Here is a 23249-nt window from a genome sequence, read left to right on the forward strand (position 1 = left end):
CAACGCATGGTAATGTTGTCTAAAAATGTTATGTAATTTTTTTGACACAGGCGAAAACAAATGCATAAGACACCTACAAACGTTTGCCTACAATATAAAAATGGGTATTAAAAATGTTTGCAAAAAAGTCACAAAAAACATGATTTGCATAGGAAAACTGTATACAGTAAGACCATGTTGCCAAACATACCAAAAAAAAGATTTTGGGTCTACGTACAGTTTAGGCTTGCAGAGCCAGCGCAATGACGTTTCCAGGACCCAGTGCTGCCGCATACAGCCTCATGAGAGGGCTGTGTAAAGAGTCTGCATGTGCACTAATGTATGGAGGGCAGCCATCAGAAATTTTGTGGCCCCTTACACAGCTTTAGGCCTGGGCCCCTCCACCAGGCCTGACCTCCAACGTTCCCCCATGGCCCACCCACTGGGCGTCTCATTCCCCCAGAATCGGCCCACACACATACCTCAGCGTCGGTCTAGCAGTACCATCTCCCTCCTCCCCCCTATCTGTGTGCATAAGAACATCGGAGCCAACTCCAAGGGGGGGGGGGGGGGGGGTTGGGAGAATTCTCTTCCGTGAGCCATGCAGGCTGTCAGAAGGGAGAGACGATTGTTGGTCGACTGCCACCCTGCCACAGATGGGCGATCAGCGCGCATGGGACCCCGAGCACCTCGTGGGTAGGGTTGCCACATCATCCTTTTAATCCAGGACACACATTAATTATACAGGTCATGTGGCTGTTTAAGGTGGTAATTAAACTTGGTGTCTTATCTGCATTAAATCAGCCTCAGAACCTGTGTAATTAATAAGTGTCCTGGATTAAAGGGATGATGTGGCAACCCTACTTGTGGGGTAGGTGTCCCGGGTGCCCACACTAGCAATCCCCTGGCAGGCCAGTTGCAGAAGCTCAGTGCTGGAACTTGTTCTGCCACTAATTAGCTGGGACACGATCCTACAGCCCTGGTTGTGGCCCAGGCCCCCTAAATCTGTATGGCCTGCCCCCCCCCTTCCTCCCAGCATCAGCCCTGGATGTATTTAACCACTCGCAGATGGTGTGCATTTGCCATATACGTCGGTGCCCATGCGGGTGCATTATGCAATCCTCACTGCACGACCACATACAACCTTCTGTTCTAATGCATCTCAATGGGCAGTTGTACGTGAAGGCAGTGCGCCCTGCATGCTGTACAGCCCCTGTATGGCTGTGTACTTGTAACCTAATTGTTTAAAGTGGTTGTAAACATCAGCCATGAAATATGAGCAAAGCATATCTCTCTATAGTGTGTACTTGTCTCAATTAAGAGCACTAAATGTCATTTCTGTCTGTTTCTCTATCGGCATGAATCGCTCCTGACGACAAGTTTTCGTTTTCCAAGTTTTCGTTTTCCAAGTTTTCGTTTTCCAAGTTTTCGTTTTCCAAGTTTTCGTTTTCCAAGTTTTCGTTTTCCAAGTTTTCGTTTTCCAAGTTTTCCCGACAAGTTTTCCCGACAAGTTTTCCCGACAAGTTTTCCCGACAAGTTTTCCCGACAAGAGAAAAATGGTGACGGGGAGGGAACTCCAGCTGATAGACAGCCTCAGCTCTGCTCCTGTGAGCTGTGAAAGGTGGGGTTGTCCCCTTGCCTCCCCTCCAATCGTCTCTCAGAGGTCAAATCGCTGAGCTCTGCAGAGTGTAGTTTCAGCCCCCTTTTTTCTGAACTCTCGGACAAACTTTAAAGGTTCTGTACTTTGAATGGATGTAGAGAAGAGAAGACGGCTTATGTAGGAGGTATATGTTTTAACTCTGTGTGTGAGGCCAGTCACTTCACTGGGTATACAAGTAAATGCGCAGTAAACCAGATCACTAAGGATTTTTTACACACACAGAGCAGGTAGCCTGAGACTATATACACATGCTGTTTAAGCAAACAGAGTCCATATAATATAAAGTGTCCATAAAGGATTATAGTCAGAGATGAGGATCCGATGACAGGGAGTTCATACACACAGGGCAGCCCCAAAGGAGACACAGGGCAGCCCCAAACTGTAAAAGATACACAAAAGGAGAGGCGCCTCTGGGTGTAGATTTGAAGTGGAAGTAAACTCCCCTTTCGTTTTCAGCCAAGGAAGCTGCCATCTTTTCCTCTGTTTAATCCTCAACTGCTATGGTGCTGCACATGTGATTCGTTATGACACCAGCCATTGGATGGTTTGATAGTTTGGCTGAGAGCACAGCCAATGTGCAGTTAGCATTCCCGGCATGCCTTTTTTTTTTTTTTTTTTTCTACTGTTTTAGGCTGGGTTCACATTGCTGCGATGCGGGAACGCTGCGAATCCGCTGCAGGTTCCCGCATCGCATGCCTCCCTGCGGCAGTTCACACTGCCCTATGCGAACGGCTGGGAGTGTCGGTGAAAAGTTAATGACGCCACCAGATCAGTTCGTATATCGCAGTGCAATCTGCAAACTCGGACAGGAATTGGATCGCATGGTGTGAACACACATGCGACCCGATTCTGCTGCGGACCAAAAAAAGGGTCCCGTGCGAGTTTGGGCCGGATGCGATGCGAATTCAGCCATACTATCTGTATGGCTGAACTCGCATCGCACAAGAGATCGGATGTGATTTGCAGTGCGGTGCGAATCGCATCCGATTCTCGTCACCGCTGCAGTGTGAACCCAGCCTCAATCCATGGATTTACTTCCACTTTAAAAACAGTTTTAATCACATAAAGTTAAACTCACATTTCAAAGTTAAAGTGCGATGGGTAAAACAATCCAGGGAGTGGGAGTCATCAGATCAGTCTGCACATCCTGCCAGCTGAGACACTGGAAGCGGTCAAACCCAAGAAGCTGCTGTGGATAGAGCAAGTGGAGGAACACAGGCTTCATGAAGGAGCGTGGCTGACTCACTATCTCAGCCCGTACGCTCACGAAACCGGTCGCAGCATGCCAGTGACGTCGTCATCCTCCGCCGGTGTTCCTCCACCTGCTCTATCCACAGCAGCTTCTTGGGTTTGACCGCTTCCAGTGTCTCAGCTGGCAGGATGCGCAGACTGATCTGATGACTCCCACTCCCTGGATTTTTTTATCCATCGCACTTTCTTAACCTTTGAAATGTGAGTTTTTTTTAACTTTATGTGATTAAAACTGTTTTTAAATCTACACCCAGAGGCACCTCTCCTTTTGTGTATCTTTTACAGCCACTTCACTGGGTATACATGTTAGGCCCCTTTCACACTGGGGCAGTGCAGGCGCTGATTTACCGTCGTTTTAGCGGCGGTATTCGGCCCCTAGCAGTAGGGTTAAAACCACGCTGTCCCATTAATTTCAATGGGCAGGAGCAGTATACACACCGCTCCTTCACCGCTCCAAAGATGCTGCTAGCAGGACTTTTTTTTTTTTTTTTTTTTTTTTTACCATCCTGCCAGTGCACCTCTCCAGTGTGAAAGCCCTCGGATTTTCACACTGGAGTGTGAGGAGCACTTCCAAGGCACTTTGCAGGCGCTATTTTTAGTGCTGTAGCGCCTGCAAAGTACCCTAGTGTGAAAGGGGTCTAAGGATTTACAATCACTTTAATGCAAACCTGCAAGAGTTTTTTTTTTATTAAAATAAGTACATTTTTTTTTTTTTTTTTTATGACCCTGAAGTTCATTGTAAACAGTTCTTTTCTAGAGGGAGCAGACCTGTGAGTCACAGCAGGAAAAGTGCCTCTCCGTTTGTCAGCTTTCCTCCTGTATGACCTCAGCAATAGATCCCTGGAGCGATTTCCATCTCTTCAATTCACAAAGGGACACTTGTTGTTCAAGACTTGCAGACCTGTTCACATGCTGCATGAAAAACTTTACCCATCGAGATAATGCTGTTTCATCAGATTATTGATGAAGCCTTCATTTTTATTATTGTTTGGTAATATCTCATTGCTGTTCTGTGAACCGTAATAACCGAAAACCCGATCACCTAAAAAACCAGATAATCAGCAGCTCTTTTATTATGTTAAAGGAAAAGTCCAGTAAGAGCCTATTTTTATTTTTTATTTTAATTTTTTTTAGTTCCTGCAGTGTTATTCTATACTATATTATTACTATTAAAGCCTAACTATAACTCTAAATTTTGTTTTGGTTTTGTATAATGTGGAAAAGTGTAAAGCCCCGTACACACGAGCGGACTTTTCAACATCCAAAGTCTGACGGAATGATTCCGGCAGACTTTTTTGATCGTGTGTGGGCTGCAACGGACTTTTGATTCGCAAAAGTCTGACAGACTTTAGAAAATGGAACATGTTTCAAATTTTTCCGACGGAACTCCGCCGGACCCAGTTCCTACCGAAAAATTCGCTCGTGTGTATGCTATTCCGACGGACTAAAACCGACGCTAGGGCAGCTATTGGCTACTGGCTATGAACTTCCTTATTCGAGTCCAGTCGTACGTCATCACGTTCGAATCCGTCGGAGTTTGGTGTGATTGTGTGTGGCCAAGTCCGCTCATTCGGAAAGTCCGTCAGAACTCTGTCCAGAACTCTGTCCAGAACTCTGTCCAGAACTCTGTCCAGAACTCTGTCCAGAACTCTGTCCAGAACTCTGTCCAGAACTCTGTCCAGAACTCTGTCCAGAACTCTGTCCAGAACTCTGTCCAGAACTCTGTCCAGAACTCTGGTCGTGTGTACACGGCATAACTTTATTTTTATTTTTTTGAGGCTCCATTGGTATTTTCCCTTCAATCTTTTTGACACCTGGGAGATTAGTAAAAGATCTGCCCTAAGGCTGGATTCACACCTATGCATTTTTAGTGCTTTTTGCACTTTGCAGATCTGCACTACAGAACGTGTTCCATAGGAAACCATGTTAAATGGACTGTAGTGCAAATCATCAAAAAGCACTAAAAATGCATAGATGTGAATCAAGCCTAAGGGATTATTAGATCATACGCTCTTAAACCTTTCTGAATTCTGTGCTGTACTTTTATTTTTTCCCACTGCACTGTACTTCAATAATGTGAACTATGCCCCTATGATAGCCTGTCTATGCAGTTGGAGTGTAGTCAAAAATGCATCCCACTGCATCTGGTGGGAATGCGGTCCTAGCTAACACAGTTGGCTGCAGCTGGATGCATTTTGAACTGCACTCCAACTGCCTAGACCAGGGATCTCCAAACTACGGCCCTCCAGCTGTTGAGGAACTACATATCCCATGAGGCATTGTAAAACTCTGACATTCACAGATATGGCTAGTCATGATGGGAATTGTAGTTCCTGAACAACTGGAGGGCCATAGTTTGAAGACCCCTGGCCTAGACAGACCAAAATCGAGGTAATCTTATGGGAATAGTTCACATTGCAGTTTTTAACACAGTTAAAAAAAAAAAAAAAGAAAGCAAGTAGAGCATGCTGCATTTTCCACGCTCCCAATGCACCGCACCTGCACCTTTTAAGCCAAGCCCAAAAATGTATAGAAACTGCATGAAAACTCATTTAGGAGTGCATCAAATGCATGCAAGCATGGCAGTTATGTGCAGTGTCCAGTGTGGAATAGGCCCTAATTAGTGAAGTCTAGTATCCTGTTCACAAGAGCTTACAACTTTAGTGCTTTGAAACAACTATAAACTATCAATAAATCTATACTGTATTGAAAATTATTTTTAACAGTCCAGAATTTTGTTTATGTATCATTCCTTTCACCCTATTATTCTAAACGTCCTCCATGTCCTGTTTAATAAGCTCTCAGGAATTTGGCACTGGCAGTTGTATCTACACAAGTATTTGTAAAGATAATTCTTAGGGAGAACTTGTTCAACAGGCTATAATTCATGACCTTTTTCTTTATACAATTAAACCTATTATAACCATTTGGCAATACCGTGTGTGTGTGTGTGTGTGTGTGTGTTTTTTTTCTTTTTTAGTGCCTGACTCCATTTTAACTGTTCCCTAGGTACTTGGACCGGATGGTGATAGCTGTGCTGTGTGTATCGAAACATACAAAGCAAATGATGTTGTGCGTGTTTTAACATGCAAGTAAGTATTTTATACAATCAATAGCATGTTTCAATAACCAGCGTTTTTAGCTTTACAAATTGTGTTACTGTGGCATAAACTTATCATAGCACTGTTGTTGTTCGGCAGAAAAAAAAAACACACGGACGTCCTCTAATGGCTGATACAAAAGACTTTAAAACTCTAGAGCTTTACTGCAGATTAAATGTTATTTTCATCTTAGTTGATGCTAAGTAACTTGTTTGCCTGGATAAGAGGAAGATTAGAGTAATGCTGTGCATTGAATAATCGCTGTGCCAAATTGCAAGTTTCTATTTGATTCGTCATGCAAATGACTTATTCTGCTACTAGTGATACTCTAAACAGTAAACAATTATATATATATATATATATATATATATATATATATATATATATTATAATGTGTGTATATATATGTGTGTGTGTGTATATGTGTGTATATATATATATATATATATATATATATATATATATATATAGTGTGTATGTATGTGTGTGTGTATATATATATATATATATATATATATATATATATATATATATATATATATATATATATATATATATATATATATATATATATATATATATATATATATATATAAAATTTTATTATTGTTGGTCTATCTATATATAGTTAGTCTATATAATTTTTTTTATCTTGAAGCCCCACTTTAGGATTAAATCATCCCTTCTCCTAGCTCTAATTGCTATAATAACCTCTTCCCGCCCACCCTATAGCCGAATGATGGCCATAGAGCAGGCGCTTTCGTCCGGGAGGCCGTCCCTGGACGTCCTGTTGTTTGCTTCCGCAATACGCGCCGCCACGGGCGCGCATCGGGGAAATTCTGTGTTTGCCATGTCCCCCGGAGACAGGCAAACACAGATCACTGTAAACGGCCAATCACAGCGGCCGTTTACAGCGCGATCGGCGTGTCCAATGTGAGATGATCTCATATGTAAACATATGAGATCATCTCTCAGCGCCTCTCTCCCTCCTCACACAAACAGCGTGTGAGAGGGGAGAGATGAACGGCTGCAGCGGCCGTAAGTGTAAAAAAAAAAAGTGCCACCCTGCCCCAGTGCCATCCTGCCTCAGTGCCACGTATAAGTGCCCTCTGTCCTCAGTGCCACGTATAAGTGCCCTCTGTCAGTGCCACATAGTGCCATCTGTCCTCAGTGCCACGTATCAGTGCCATCTGTCCTCAGTGCCACGTATCAGTGCCATCTGTCCTCAGTGCCACGTATCAGTGCCATCTGTCCTCAGTGCCACGTATCAGTGCCATCTGTCCTCAGTGCCACGTATCAGTGCCATCTGTCCTCAGTGCCACGTATCAGTGCCATCTGTTGTCAGTGTCACGTGCCATCTGTCGTCAGTGTCACGCGTCATCGGTGCCACGTATTAGTGGCACGTATCAGTGCCATCTGTCATCGGTGCCATGTATTAGTGGCACGTATCAGTGCCATCTGTCATCGGTGCCATGTATTAGTGCCATCTGTCATCGGTGGCACGTATTAGTGCCATCTGTCGTCGGTGGCACGTGCCATCTGTCGTCGGTGGCACGTGCCATCTGTCGTCGGTGGCACGTGCCATCTGTCGTCGGTGGCACGTGCCATCTGTCGTCGGTGGCACGTGCCATCTGTCGTCGGTGGCACGTGCCATCTGTCGTCGGTGGCACGTGCCATCTGTCGTCGGTGGCACGTGCCATCGGTGCCACGTATTAGTGCCATCTGTCATCGGTGCCACGTATTAGTGGCACGTGTTAGTGCCACCTGTCATCGGTGGCACGTGTTAGTGCCACCTGTCATCGGTGGCACGTGTTAGTGCCACCTGTCATCGGTGGCACGTGTTAGTGCCACCTGTCATCGGTGGCACGTGTTAGTGCCACCTGTCATCGGTGGCACGTGTTAGTGCCACCTGTCATCGGTGCCATCTGTCATCGGTGCCACGCATAAGTGTCATCATTGTCCTGGTGCTCCAGGGCCTTCAAAAGTGTAATAGGTAGTCAACAAGTTAGATTTTTTTTTTGGGGGGTGTCATTTGTGGTATACACATGGCATGTGAGAGAAATAACCTATTACAATGACAATTTTGTGGAAAAAAATTAAAAAAATTAAAAATCTTAATTTTGCAGTGAATTGTGGGAAAAAAAATGACAACATCAAAAAGCTCACTATTCCTCTTAGTAAATACCTTGGAATGTCTACTTTCCAAAAAGGGGTCATTTGGGGGGTATTTGTACTTTCCTGACTTGTTCGGGTCACAAGAAGTGAGATAGGCCACCAGTACATCAGATGTGATCAATTTTGTGCGATTCGCACCACAGCTTGTAGACTCTCTAACTTTCACAAAGACCAAAAAATATCCACTAATTTGGGTTATTTTTACCAAAGATATGTAGCAGTATAAATTGTGGCCAAAATTTATGAAGAAAAATTTATAATTTGCATAATTCTGTCACAAACAAAGAAATATGCGTTTTTTTTTTCAAAATTGTCGGTCTTTTTTGATTTATAGCGCAAAAAATAAAAACCCCAGAGGTGATCAAATACCACCAAAAGAAAGCTCTATTTGTGGGGAAAAAAGGACAAAAAATTCATTTGGGTACAGTGTCGCATGACTGAGTAATTTTCATTCAAAGTGTGAGAGCACCGAAAGCTGAAAATTGGTCTGGGCAGGAAGGGTGTTTAAGTGCCCAGTAAGCAAGTGGTTAATAAAAATATTTTTTTTTTTTAAATTTTACTTACCTGCAGCCATGGTCACTTGCCTGCCCTGCCTAAGTTCTCGCCACTTCTTCATAGATGGTACAGTGAGTGCTGACACCCTAGGGCAGAAATGTTACTGGCAGGATTATTTGATAAAATTAAAGGGTGGGGGTGGAGGGGGGGAGCTGAAGGGAAAAAAATGAATGCAGCCACCATATTGAAGGACTGGTGAACTCAAATATATTACATGTTGGTTTTAGACCATGCTCATCTTAATGAATAATATGCCCTCCCCCTAAAATTCCGAGAATGGACTATGAGGGCCAGCCAGGGCCGTCTTTAACACTGTGCAGCTGCCCTGGGCCCAGTGTTTGTTGTGGGCCCAAAGCAGCTGCCCCTTGAGCCCTGCACTGCCTGCAAATTGGAGCCCCAATAATAGCACTGTAGAGCACACCAGAGACATGGGAGGCAGAGCTGTATTCCCAAGCCAGCAGACGGGGTGGAGCTTGGTGCTCCACTGATGTTCTGACCCCGCCCCATACAGCCAGTATGCTCAGGCGGGAGTGGCTGCAGTAGGAGCTCAGATATGAGTGGGAGCCCCTCCCCTGGACCTCAAACACATGGTGAGCCTGGCTGGCCAGGTATGTGCTTCCCCAATAGACTTCCTGACTGCTATCCTAAACCCTGAGCTGTTATCTGTGAAGCTATGCATTGCTAAAAGGTCTTTGATCATCTCTTGTAGCATATCCACCCTCTCTGAGCGTCTCAGTGTGCTATGCTGGCCCTCTCTGAGCGTCTCGGGCACTGTAGTATGTGCATTAATGTGCCCCTTTACTTGCTCAATTTGGGATTGCGTGACTGCTCAGAGAGCGGTAATGATAGGCTGTGACCTGGCAACCAATTGCAATCACTGCCTGATCTGCTGCAGTAAACAGATTTTGAGTCTATTTGCTATTTTTTTTATGTCTCAGAATGGTGGGCCCAAGAAAATGTTTTGCCCGGGGTCCAACCAATCTTAAAGCCAGCCCTAGGGCCATTTAGGAATAGGTTTGTGTAATAATGTAAATTTCCTCTGTCCGGATTTTCTACACATAATGCAAAATTACTTGTCAGGGATAGGTGTGCCCTGTTATGCAGTCTCTCATCGAAGCAGAAATATCAGGGTGTAAAGACCCCACAGAGGCTGACTCAAGACCTGCCTGAGCGCGATTACCTCTGGACTGCTGAAGGAGTCCAGACAAAGCCTTTGTTTTCTTTTATGTGCCGTATTTATCGGCATATAACACACACTTTTTTTCCCCCCCTTAAAATCGGGGGAAAATCGTGGGTGCATGTTAAACGCTGATCTCCCGCTAATTTTGAAGAAAGGAGCCGAGATGCAGGAAGCTGTGTACTTCGGCTTTACTCTGATCCTCTCGCAGTCCTGCCCACCTCCACTGATTGCGAGAGGAGCCGAGACTAGCCGAAGTACACTCGGCTTTCTGCATGTTGTCGGCACTCGCTCCTTTTCCACTCAGTCGGCGCCAATTTTAAATCTAGAAATGTTGCAAAGGCACTGGGCAAGGCTGCAGATGGACACTGATAAGGCTGCAGATGCTCCTGTCCATTCACAAACTAAAGCATAGGAAACGGTTTCATAGGCTTCAGTTATGAATGAACAGAGTCAGTGATTAGTATGGATTACTGACTTTGTTCATTCAAAAAAGGAAGGCATGGTAAATGACATACAGTATCTTACAAGTACACACACCCCTCACATTTTTGTAAATATTTTATAATCTCTTTTCATGTGATGACACTGAAGACATTATACTTTGCTACAATGTAAAGTAGTGAGTGTACAGCTTGTATAACAGTGTACATTTGTTGTCCCCTCAAAATAACTCAACACACAGCCAATAATGTCTAAACCGCTGGCAACAAAAATGAGTACACCCCTAAGTGAAAATGTCCAAATTGGGCCTAATTAGCCATTTACCCTTCCCCAGTGTCATGTGACTCATTAGTGTTACAAGGTCTCAGGTGAGTTTTTAAATTTGGTGTTATCGCTCTATTGATTGGCTGAGGTGGAGAAGCTGGTGAATGTCACAATGTTCACCTCGACCAGTCAGCAGAAGCCTTGTATTCATTCACAAAAATACAAGGCTTCCTGTGAATGTCCGAGAAGCACTCAGCCTGACTTGATTTTGTTCCAGTAGTAGACGGAAAGTCCCCGTACCGCTGCTGGAATACAGAGCTGTGTAATGTATGTTGCTAATGTTACATACTGTTTATACAGCGCTGACAGCAGCTACTTCAGTCAGTAAAATAGTTTGTGTGGCCTAAAAACTACTAAAGTGAACCTGGTGGTTTAAAATGTGAGAATGATGCCATCGAAACAAGCCTAAAGCTCATTGACACAAGTCCAAATGCTGCAGCCTGACCTGAAGGCCAGACAGCATAATTTAAAGTGGTTGTAAACCCTTACAAACCACTTTGATCTACAGGTAAGCCTAGATTGAGGCTTACCTGTAGGTCCAAGAAATATCTCCTAAACCTACACGGTTTAGGAGATATTTACTAAGACAGGCACTGCTGTCTACGGCGCATGCGCTAACAGCGATATGCCGTTAGTGGCAGCTCCCGTGCGCATGTGCAGGAGTCACGTCATCGCTGCTCCGGCGCTGTGAGTGGCTGGAGCAGCGATACCCGGAAGAAGATGGATGCTCCGGACTATAGGGGAACACGGTGACATCGCTGGCTCCTGTGTCAGGTAAGTGACACATAATGGGCTACTATGCGATGCATAGTAGCCCATTATGCTTTGCCTTTGCAGGGAGACAAAGAGGAAGTAAACCCAGTTTACTTCCTCTTTAAAAGCAGCACATTCCCTAATGCACATTTCTATTTATTTTATTCTAAAGTTTATGGGCACTGGGAAGAACATTACAAAAATGCTTTTTTTTTTTTTTTTTTTTTTCTTACATGCTTGGCCCATAATACAGAGCCAGAGTGACTGCATTGTTACATATCCTGCGTCATTACCTTCATGTAGAAAATCAGTGTGTTGTATTCCGACAAACCTCTTTTCTTACTATTCAATTTTGTTATATTTCACAGCCACTTCTTCCATAAAAACTGCATTGATCCCTGGCTGCTTGAGCACAGAACATGCCCTATGTGCAAGTGTGATATTCTGAAATCATTGGGAATTGCGGTAAGTCTAATTTTCCTGAATTCTTCTAGCTGCCTTGTATCCTATTTAAAAAGACACTGTTAGTTTACATGTATCCTAATACAGTATATGTGCCTCTGGCAAATCCGTTCTTCATTCTCTAGCAGACATAGAAGTGTCGCTAGGATATATAGCATTCAAAACTTCAGGTGTGGGATGCCTTCTTCTCCCATTGACTGCTGTGGTTCTACCTGCCAGCTGCTATGTAAGTGGTGATGCAGCAATGAAGCGCAGGCACCCGATGCGCACACAAGTGTCAGATGCTGAAGAGTCTCATGTTGTGCCGCATCCAATTTTCACTTTCTCTGCAAGAGTGAAAATTGGATTCCCCAGCTGTGGTTATCAGTATTAGAAATTTCTTAAGGAGACACTTATACGTGCAAGTTACTTTTTTATATTTGAAAACAAAAATTCATTCTACTTTAAAATACATTGTTTTAACCACTTGCCGACCACCACACACAAGTACATCTGTAGAATGGCACAGGCAGGAAAATGGGTGCACCCGAACGTCCCTTTTAAATTTGCCGCCTGTCGTGCGTCATGGGTCCCACGAACTCTGTTCGCCAGTGGCCTGCAATTGCGGTGGAGAGAGGCCTATGTAAACAAGGCATTTCCCTGTTCTGCCTAGCAACATGACGGGGATCTACTGCTCCCTGTCATTGGGAGCAGTGATCTGTTATGTAGTAGTGAGCCCATCCCCCCCCCCCTACAGTTAGAATAACTCCCTAGGACACACTTAACCCCTTGATCGCCCCCTTGTGTTTAACCCCCCTCCCCTGCCAGTGTCATTTATACAGTAATCAGTGGCTATTTGTAGCTTTGTCAGTGGTCCCAAAATGTCAAGTGTCCGATGTGTCCACCACAATGTTGCAGTCCTGATATAAAAATCTCATATCACCGCCATTACTAGCAAAAAAAATAAATACTAAAAATGTCCTAAATCTATCCCCTATTTTGTAGACACTATAACTTTTGCGCAAACTAATTAATATACATATTTATTTTTTTTTCCAAAAATATGTAGAATACATATTAGCCTAAACTGTGGAAGAAATTATTTATTTATATATATATATATATATATATATATATATATATATATATATATATATATATATATATATATATATATATATATATATAATTACATTTTGGGGGGATATTTATTATAGAAAAAAGTAATAAATATTGTTTTTTTTTTTTATTTTGTTTTTTTCAATTGTCGCTTTTGTTTGTTTATAGCACAAAAAATAAAAACCGCAGAGCTGATCAAATACCACCAAAAGAGAGCTCTATTTGTGGGAAAAGAAAATAAGTAAATTTTGTTTGGGTACAATGTTGCACGACCGCGCAATTGTCAGCTAAAGCGGCAATTCAGTACAGAATTGGAAAAAGAAAAAAAAATGCTCTGGTCCGGAAGGGGGTAAATCCTACCAGTGCTGAAGTGGTTAATTATACCTGATATACTGCGTAAATGAAGAGTAGTTTTTTAAATACAAACTACTTTAGTGCACCTACTGCATATTTAACAATGCAACATTGCCTCCTACTGTTCAATTGGTATAACTGCTTTGGCTTGAAAAATATGTAGTTCAGATGTGATAATCGGTAATGAAAATCACCTTTTGTGAAAAAGATCAGCATACCAGAATTGTACCTATTTTCATAACACGCAGTTGGCATTCATATACATAGTTTGGTATTCTAATCTCTCCAATGTGTGTATATTTTAAGGCTGAAGAAGACGAATCCGATAATGCTATGGTGATCGCTTCTGTGTCCAGTGAGCTGCAGAGGAGCGCTGTACAGGTAGATGATGAGACCCGCAGTGATAACGCATCATCTGGATATGCCTCTGTTCGAGGTGCTGATGAGCCAGTAGAAGACCCTGAAAACATTTGTAAGTGTATGTAGAATACTGCCAATGACACATTGAAACATTTCTGGGTTGAATTATAGCTTTAGACACCCGCGCACATATTTTAATGTATTTAACACAGAAACCTCTTTTTTTTTTTTTTTCTTTTTCTTTTTTTTTTCATCCATTACACAAAAACATAATTACTAAAACTCTTCACCTGTGAGTTCTTCAGCTCTGATCCTTTCCTAAGCAGATCCTATTACCGACGCTTGGATCTTTTTACATTCATTGGCCGTGGGTCAAACCACAGTCATACCTGCTACAGAAAAGGGCTCCATAGTAACGAGGACCTTGCCGGCTTTCCACTCTCTCATGGTCCAGATCAGGGCCATTCTGTTTACTGCGGGACAAATAAAAAGGAGCCGAGAAAGCATGCGATATTGTCAATGCCTAGTTGAAGGTTGTAAGAAGAAACATTGTTTTGTATTTGTTACCCACTAAGCCCTTGTACACACAGTCGGAGAATCCATCGGAATGTGTCCTATCGGACCGTTTTGTCGGATAATCCGACTGTGTGTGGTCTGCATCGGACTGTTTCCGTCGGAAAATATCCGTCGGACCAAATTTTCTAACTTGCTGGAAATATTTTCCGACAAACTAGTCCGATCGGACATACTCCGATCATGTGTAGAGTATTCCGATCGGAAAAAGTGCCACGCATGTTCAGATCAAATTCCTACACCAAAGCTATTGGCTACTAGCCTGAACATAGTCCCATCGTAACGAAATAACGTCATCACGTTCTGAACGATTGGATTTTCTGACAACTTCGTCTGACCGTGTGTATGCAACAGTTTCGGACAAGATCCGTCGGACAGAATCCGTCGGATTTGGTTTTCCGAATCTCCGACCGTGTGTACAAGGGCTAAGAATAACTACATCCGCTGATGGGCCTGTAGAGCTTAACATAGATGCAAACATTACATGACATTTAGTTAAAGTGGAACTTTAGTCAGAAAATTAAATCCTGCTAGATCGCTTCAGTATGGCCCCTTTTACGGGTATAGGTATGTAAAACATTAAAAAGAAAGTGCCTATACTGGTTAAAATGAAGGCATACTGTCTCACCCTGCTCTGCCCATGCTCGGTTGCGCTCTATTTTAAGGCACTGTGCCAAATTTGTAGAAGCTGATCTGCTGACAGCCTAAAGATTTACTGCTGTTAAGGGGCTCTGGGCTTCAGCAAAATGGCAACCTCTGTCAAGAAGAAGCAGGAGCAATTCTGGAGGCAATTTACAGAACACACTCCTTTTGGTAATATATTCATGTTAAATGTATGTTCCTTGCTAAAGAACTTTATTTTGTAGTAATAGAGTATGTTAAGATATAACTTCCGAATGTGGCACCACATCCAAAGGTAATGGGCAAAGAAAAATTTTGAAAGGCTACTGGACTTTGGTAGCCACTGGTAGACCCAAATGAGAGTACATGGTGTAATAAAAATACAAATTTTATTATGACATCATTAAAAAAATAATCACTTTAAAAATCATAGGATGGGTTCAACATACAGTATAATACGAATGGGGTACATAATGTAAAGTTCCATATGGGTTGATCCTATTGCAAAAAATGACCTGTAGGTTTATACCCAGAGATATGATGAACTTGTAACTTGCGTTTATAGATGGTCTTCCATATCAGGGCCCCACAGAGAAATGAAAAGTGCCAAAGGATCCCTACATGTTTCGCTTATAGCTTCCTCAGGGGATCTTATTGGTACTAAGGAATATAACAAATTTAAAGTATGCACATGCATAAATGGAACTTGAGAAAACAATTTGTGAATCAGTACCAAAAACACGGTGAAAATATATTTCTATTTCTCATGAAACAAAAGAGAACAAAATCACAATCGGGACAATATTTATACTGATGCATGTTTGAGTACACAGTAATACCTACCCAGGTTTCACTGAAAAAGATGGAGTGCCAGTACACGATATGAGACAAAAGGGGAGAGAAAGACGGACGTGTGTCCAAAATACTTCAGTCAAAACAAGGGAGCTTGCCTTAAGGTCATAAACGTATACCTGGCAGATAGAAAATATATTTTTAAATCAATGCCTGTGGTTTATTTTACCATATTGAGTCAGGAATGTATGTTATATGAGCAGAGGTAGAGGGTGCAGTCACAAACGTTTCTCGAAATAATATATATAGGTAGTGTATGTGTGTGTGTGTGTGTGTGTATATATATATATATATATATGTGTGTATATATATATATATATATGTATATATGTATATATATATATATATATTATATATGTATGTATGTATGTATGTATGTGTATATATATATATATATATATATATATATATATATATAATGTGTGTGTATGTATGTGTGTGTATATATATATATATATATATATTATATGTGTGTGTGTGTATATATATATATATATATATATATATATATATATATATATATATATATATATATATATATATATATATATATATATATATATATATATATATGTGTGTGTGTGTGTATAATAATAATATAAATTTGTTGGAAGGTGCGGCAAACCTTCTGGCAATGGCACGTATTTGTGTCATCCTGAAGGAGTTGGACAGCCTGTACAATCTCTCTAGGGTCTAGGTATGGCCCTATGCAACAAGTAGTGACGCTGACCCTAACCAAATGCTAAACTAGTGAAAAACAGCCAGAAAAGATGAGTAGGGGAAAACAAATGTCAGTGGCCCCCACCTGTAAAACCAGTCCTGATTTGGAGGTTATCTCGTTGCCCATCTAGTGCACCTGCTAATTTTCATCATATCACACCAAAGAAGCTGAAGCTGATTACCGCCCCACCCCCCCCCCCCCCCCCCCCCCGCTACTCAACTCACCAGATAAATATCCCGGGATCTTAATTGACTTGATGCTGTACGCTGATTAAGAAGTGTTCCTTTTAATGTTTTAAAACAGTCTAGAGAAAACAAGAATTGTTGGCAAATAATGATTGCAATTTTCTGCTTCCTATCTATTTATCAAGCTTGTCTGTTTTTTTCACAGATGAGAATGCTGAGCTCGTTAGCAACGACTCCTCAGCAATCGTAACTGAAGTTCTTCCACATGCAGACAACCCGACATTTGAAAGTGAAAACCCCTCCCTCGTGCACAATGTAAAGTCATAAACTGAAGGACACGAAGAAGAACCTGGCTTGTCTAGCCTAAGCGAATGCAGAGTTTTAGTCGTACGGCTTTTTTTTTTTTAACAGCAAAGCAAAAAAAATTGATTGTAAACAACGTTTTAATCAAAGTAACCGACTTGAAAAATGCAGAAGCTGGAGAATCGAAACATATTTTATTTTTTTTGTTTGATTTTTTTTTTTTTGTCCGTACATATTTTAACTCAGGTTTGTATAGCTCAGACCAAACAAAATCCTATCAAAAGTTGTATTTTAATATATTCACACTAAATAGTTATATTTAATTAAAAAATATATATATATATGTCTTATAATTGCAGTTTTTGAAGCAGTAGATACCTCCATGAGGCCTCTTTAATAATGCAAACAGCTAAGTGCAGTAACCATAACAGACCTTCAGCTTTCATATCCTTGGCTATACTAGCTTAATGGATATGATTAGTCAACACTGAGTGCAAAAAAAATCATTGTTGACACTATCTTAGACATAGGACTGTAATGCAATCTAATCTACTTTTCGCGTTCGATTTTGTTTCATTAAATGGGTAACTATCACAGACACTAGTCTGCAGTTTGCTAACCATTGCCACAAAGGCAACTTGCTCTTCTCATTTTACTGTGAATGGTAGACAGCAGGGTATGGTAATCTGTGGTTCTCCAACTTCTACTTGCACCTGCACTGCTGTTGGAGAGCAGCAAGTTGCTGGTCCTGTTATCCCGTGTCAAATCATTTCTATTTTGAGTCACAATAATGCAGATGTCTTTATTGTATTGGCAATTTTCTTACCTCCATCTTGGCAAAGAGAACCTTGGCAAAGAACTCCACTAAAGAGAAGACGTCATGACAGGCATTTGCGAATGCTAGAGGACAAATACCCCTGATCTAATACGTGTGGATCATCTTAGTATGCCCCAGTGGGCTTATATAATAAAGTAGTGTAATGGGCAACATTAACATCTAAAATTCAGTGATCCAAGATGACAAGAGGTTTCACCTAAGGATAGAAATGGTGTTGAATAACAATTGTCAGTTGGTTGGCCTTTTTAACTGCTCTTTACACAAAGCTAGGCATGTAACTTTTGTCCTGTTGGTTGTCATGACCCAGAAGCACTCAATGTCGAGTTTTACTGGTACATATAACCCTTAATCTTGGTGCTTACAATGTTCCAAGAGGTCAGCTTTACAAATTATCATCCTATAATTGTTTTGATCCTTTAAAAATGGTATACCTGATATTCTACAATGAGCATGGTGGCTTGTGAAATGCCAGAAGATGAGGCGCAAGTCTACCTTGGGAATTTTCCTCTTTCATGACCATTATGCATTCCTGCCATGGCACCCAAAGTGGTGGGCTTGTTTGTTAAAACAGAATTGGCAAATCAAAATCATTTTCATATTAATAAAAGCAGGGACTAAAAACAAAATCAGATTGTATGGGAGATCTAAGGATTTGAAAAATAAAGTGAGCATAAGATTTAGTCCATATTTAAAAAGCATTAAAAAAAGTACTTTGTGTGCAGTGTTATAGTGTAAAAAGAAACCGTTAGTATCCCAAAGATTATTGTAGATATTGACATATGATTCACATATTTGCATTTCTGAGTAGGCACAACAGCCCTTTCCTTTTATACTTGGATGCTCCCAAAAGCGAAATCTACCTCCCATACGTCTAAACTCAATCATTTGCACTGGTGGGGAGGAAGCCAACTCACTCTCCCAATAAATAAATAAAGGAATATTTTGTTTTTTGTTTTTGTCTAGAATACTTTTTTTTTTAGTTTTTAGAGATCCATTCTTGTGTTTTTCGTTTTGTCGCATATCTTCCAAATTATCTCTGCCCTCACTACTGTAGTTTTCTATCATTTTTAATTCCATATTAGAAATTATTAACTTCATGACCATTTGACATGATTGTATATTTTAATATCAATGTGGTGCTGAAGACTTTATAGTGGGACTAAAGATGTTAGTTTGCTGTAGTATTGAGACCTCAAAAGATGTGATTCCTAAAAGAAAGAAAAAGTTAGTGTAATGTGAAATGTAAACACTGCAAAAATAATTGGCAGTTATTAGAGGGATAATGCACAGGGTGAATGATCTATTTAACACATGCACTTCATTATTTTCGATTTATTTTATCTTCATGTGGACTTTTTTTGGCCGTTATTTTGAAAGGTTTCCACGCTTTTACTTTCACTTTGTAATAAACATTTGGTGAACACTCTATAGTAAACAATACACTGCTTCACCTTTATTCCTCTAATATACTTGCCTGTAATTCTAATTTTTATTAAGATTTTCGAGTAAATGATACTAGATTCACAATAATTGACAGCGCCAGGGGTGGTTTAAAGCCTGATTGGTCATCAGAGACTTTGCTCCCTGATGGCCTATCCCTTAGATGACACAGTGACAGGTATTCAGTTGACCTGGTTTAAAGTGATTGTAAACCTTCCTGTTTTTATTTATTTTTTAATAACAAACCTATCGTACTTCCACTGTGCAGCTCGTTTTGCACAGAGTGGCCCTGATCATCCTCTTCTGTGGTCCCTCAGCGGCTCTCACAGCTCCTCCTTGCATCAAATAACCCCCTAGGGCAGTGATGGCGAACCTTGGCACCCCAGATGTTTTGGAACTACATTTTCCATGATGCTCATGCACTCTGCAGTGTAGTGGAGCATCATGGGAAATGTATTTCCTAAACATCTGGGGTGCCAAGGTTCGCCATCACTGCCCTAGGAGAAGTGCGCTCCCGCAGGAGTTACCTTGGGGGCGTGCTCCCGAGTCCAGCTTTTGCATCCATAGACACAAATGCCGGACTCGGCCCCACCCTTTGCATCATTGGATTTGATTGACAGCAGCAGGAGTCAATGGCTGCAATGCTATCAATCTATCCAATCAAGAGACGGGACCCTGTGCAGAGAGGGAGAGTGCGTCTCCGCCGAGGGAATTACAGGGCTCAGGTAAGCAAAACGGGGGGGCTGAGGGGCCGGTCACTTCCAGAAGTTTAAAGGATGCATTAAAGAGGGATTTCACTGTGAAAAAAAATATTAAAAGCCAGCAGCTACAAAGACTGCAGCTGCTGACTTTTAATAAATGGACACTCACCTGTCCCAGGATCCAGCGATGTCGGCAGCCAAGGTCGATAGATCTCTCGGCTGCTGCCGCCACCATTCTAGGTGAGGGAAATCAGGAAGTGAAGCATCACTTCCCGGTTCCCTACTGTGCGTGCGCGAGCCGCGCAGCGCAATAGGAATTGTCCGCGCTGTCTCTGGGACCCGTGTGTGTTCCAGCAGACAACGCGCAGGGACAGGAAGAGGCATAGACTCCCGTGGGAGTCTATGCCCGGAAGTGGGTGTAAATACCTGTCTTTGACAGGTATCTGCACCCCCCTCCCCCCTGAAAGGTGCCAAATGTGACACCGGAGGGGGGGGTGGGGTTCCGATGAGCTTAAGTTCCACTTTAGGGTGGAACCTCGCTTTAAGGTGAAAAAACACAAGGGTTTACAATCCCTTTAAGTATTGTCCTTTACAGCCAACCAGATTTCAGAACAGAACCATTGCCAGAAAATTGCCCACCTATTTAAATATTCAGCGACTTAAACTAAATACAACATGTCGATGGCATTTATATATTGCAATCTGTTAAAGATGTCTTTTATATGTGTAATTCTATGGGGGAAAATGTATCATTCAGGTTTGTCAGCATCTGTCCGACATGTTTTTTTTCTTTTATGTTGGGTTTTTCCTACTCGGGTGAGGGAAATTAATGCCCATAGCATCCGATTAAGTCTAGCTCTAATTTTGATGTTGGAAATGAGAGAAAATGTCCCACTGCAGCAGTATGAAATTGCTGAATTTAATCGGGCAGTCCAAAATGCAATGGTGATGAGTGAAGTGACCCATTGCAATTCTAAATCTTCAACCGTTGTAAATGGAAATCTATTTGAGAATTTATATTTAATCAGTTAAGGACAGTTAGAACAATGCAGGATAATATCTGGTTGTTATGAGTTACTGCCATTGCTTTTTGCCTTCAATGTAAGCAGTACAAAGTAATCAATTAACTTATTCTGCATAGCGGGCACCCTGTCATGCCTTAGGGCTGGATTCACACATTTGCACTGTGGTGTGTCGCCACATGTGCAGTAACCTGTTATGTTGTGTGTTGTTGTGCATTGCATTAAGGCAACCCATCCATTATAAATGTCTAAAATGCAGGTAGAAATGCACTTGATGACTTTTTTTTTTGGTTATGGATGCAGAACACTGCAACACGTGGCATGTGCATTGTGATGCTCTGGAATGTGAGTGCGATAGGGTGCCATTCACAATAAACTGTAACACACCACGCTTAAAGGCATGCATTGGGACATGTTAAGGTAACTTGTTTCTAACATGCATTACTGCAACACAGTCTGAATAGGTGCTAGCAGGGATTTTCATACTCATGTGAAGATTCATAAACCCCAAATGAATGGGCCAGTGTACCCACACAAGCGTGGCATGTAGGAATCGGATAGATATGAACTTGGCCTAAGAATTGTCAGAGAGGGGAGAGAGTCAGTTGTAAGAATTATCCAAGTGGGAAGAGGAGGGGTTCTTAGCCCTAACGTTCACAAAGTTTGTATTTGCATACAATTTTTAGGGGCTACTATGGCATATTAGAGGCATTGTTAAAGGATTTTTACTTAGATTTTGGAGACTGCCATTATTGGTTTCAACTTCAAAAAAATGCTAGCTCCCTGGCTCCTAGGCTGTTTAAATTATGCCAGTCCTTTGTAAGTCATTGACCTGGAACAGATCTGCAGATCTGGACTTTTGTCTTTTCAGATGGCATTCTTGTTTCCTGTCATTGCCTGAGAAAATATAGAAGCCAGAGACCGCCAAGCAACTAATATCAGCCGATCAGAAATGGCAGCCTCAGTATTTGCTCACTACAGGTTTTCTATAAAGGCCTAATAACATCTAATTAGGAGAGTTGCAGAGAGTAGTGTAATGTAATGCACAAATGTGGAAATCAGTCAGCTCTCAATGTTTCCCTTTAAAAACACTCTGCAGTGCATGTACACCAGCTACTACATAGAGATCTGGATTTTTATGAATTGCAAGAAAATAGATGGGTATAAATGGGTATGACAAGGTACCAAAAGATGCCCGTTATACAGAATGTTTTATGTGTATCACTTTCACTGCTTCCATGTTTACTTTACCAAAGCTTACTGTGCTTCAAGATCCTTCCCTTTTGTATAATTTAAAGAAAAAGAAGCACTTTATTTGTGTTTGTTATAAAGCAGTAACCTCATATTTAATTGTGTGAATAGAAATGTGTAAATGAAAGATAAAGGCGTATATGCACACGTGTGGCACACAGGTATTTGTTTCAGCAGCATCCTTTAAAAAAAAAAAAAAAACGAACTGTACCCCTAGAGGAAAAAAAATATCCCTATAATTCAGGATCAGAATGAATGACTGCAAAGCCAGACTGCTGTACTGTGTGCGGCTTTGGCTGCAGAGGTCTGACATGTCCCTCCACTTTCAGGGCTAGAACTCTCTAATTGGCAAAGTCCATGTTCTCATGTTATCTGCTGATTGGTGAGCTCTATCTTAGTGGGGGCAAGACGGACCTCTGCAGTGAGATTTGCACACTACACAGCTGTCTAGGTCTGCAGCTGCTGGCCAGCTACAGGAATTTGGGGGTAGCAGATCCAAAACAAGTAGACTTTCTTAATTGCTTTTGGAATCCTCAATGACACATTTCCTCTCTCTCTGGAGGATACCATTGGGCTTTAAAACCTGTGTTGTAGACAGCAGAATTTTCTTCTAAAGGAGCCATGCTGGTAGGAGAAGTTTAAATAAAAAGGACCCAAGGGTAACTCTGAGATCAAGTTGTTCTATGGCTGGATCAAAGCTACTGTGTGCTGCACCAAGGCATATGCTGAATTTTTCTTATTTTAATCCAGCAAAACTGTATCTGGGAAATGTTAAATAACTGTAAATAGACTCATGATTGTTTTAATAAATTGTGTAAATAAAATGTATTCAACTAGTGTTGTATCTGGTAATTCATGATCCACGGAGAACCTGCTAATTATTACACTATTGTAACAAGTGTGTGTGTGTGTGTATATGTGTGTATATATATATATATATATATATATATATATATATATATATTATAAATGCGCTTGTGCGACTTGTAAGGGTAATTTCACCCTGGCTTTGGAGTAAAAGTCAGGTCTGTAGCCAGGCCTAATAACTA

At 41.5% G+C, this 23249-nt stretch overlaps 1 protein-coding gene across 3 annotated transcripts in view; it reads left to right on the top strand.

The window, feature by feature from the left end:
- Positions 1-23037, top strand: part of RNF128 (ring finger protein 128) — a 176286-nt gene extending 153249 nt beyond the window's left edge. For 2 of the 3 annotated variants that reach the window (XM_077485122.1, XM_077485039.1), the window contains exons 4-7: positions 5900-5982; positions 11788-11884; positions 13640-13811; positions 16851-23037. In XM_077485122.1, coding sequence (XP_077341248.1) covers positions 5900-5982; positions 11788-11884; positions 13640-13811; positions 16851-16972 — 474 coding nt within the window. In that variant the 3' untranslated portion in view covers positions 16973-23037. The remainder of the gene's footprint in view (positions 1-5899; positions 5983-11787; positions 11885-13639; positions 13812-16850) is intronic. The other variant, XM_077485095.1, reaches the window with a different exon arrangement.
- The last annotated feature ends 212 nt before the right edge of the window (positions 23038-23249 follow it).

The sequence above is a fragment of the Lithobates pipiens genome, unplaced genomic scaffold (genome assembly GCF_037356315.1).
Source record: "Lithobates pipiens isolate NorthernLeopardFrog02 unplaced genomic scaffold, aLitPip1_a1.2 Scaffold_1, whole genome shotgun sequence".
Classification (NCBI taxonomy): domain Eukaryota; kingdom Metazoa; phylum Chordata; class Amphibia; order Anura; family Ranidae; genus Lithobates; species Lithobates pipiens.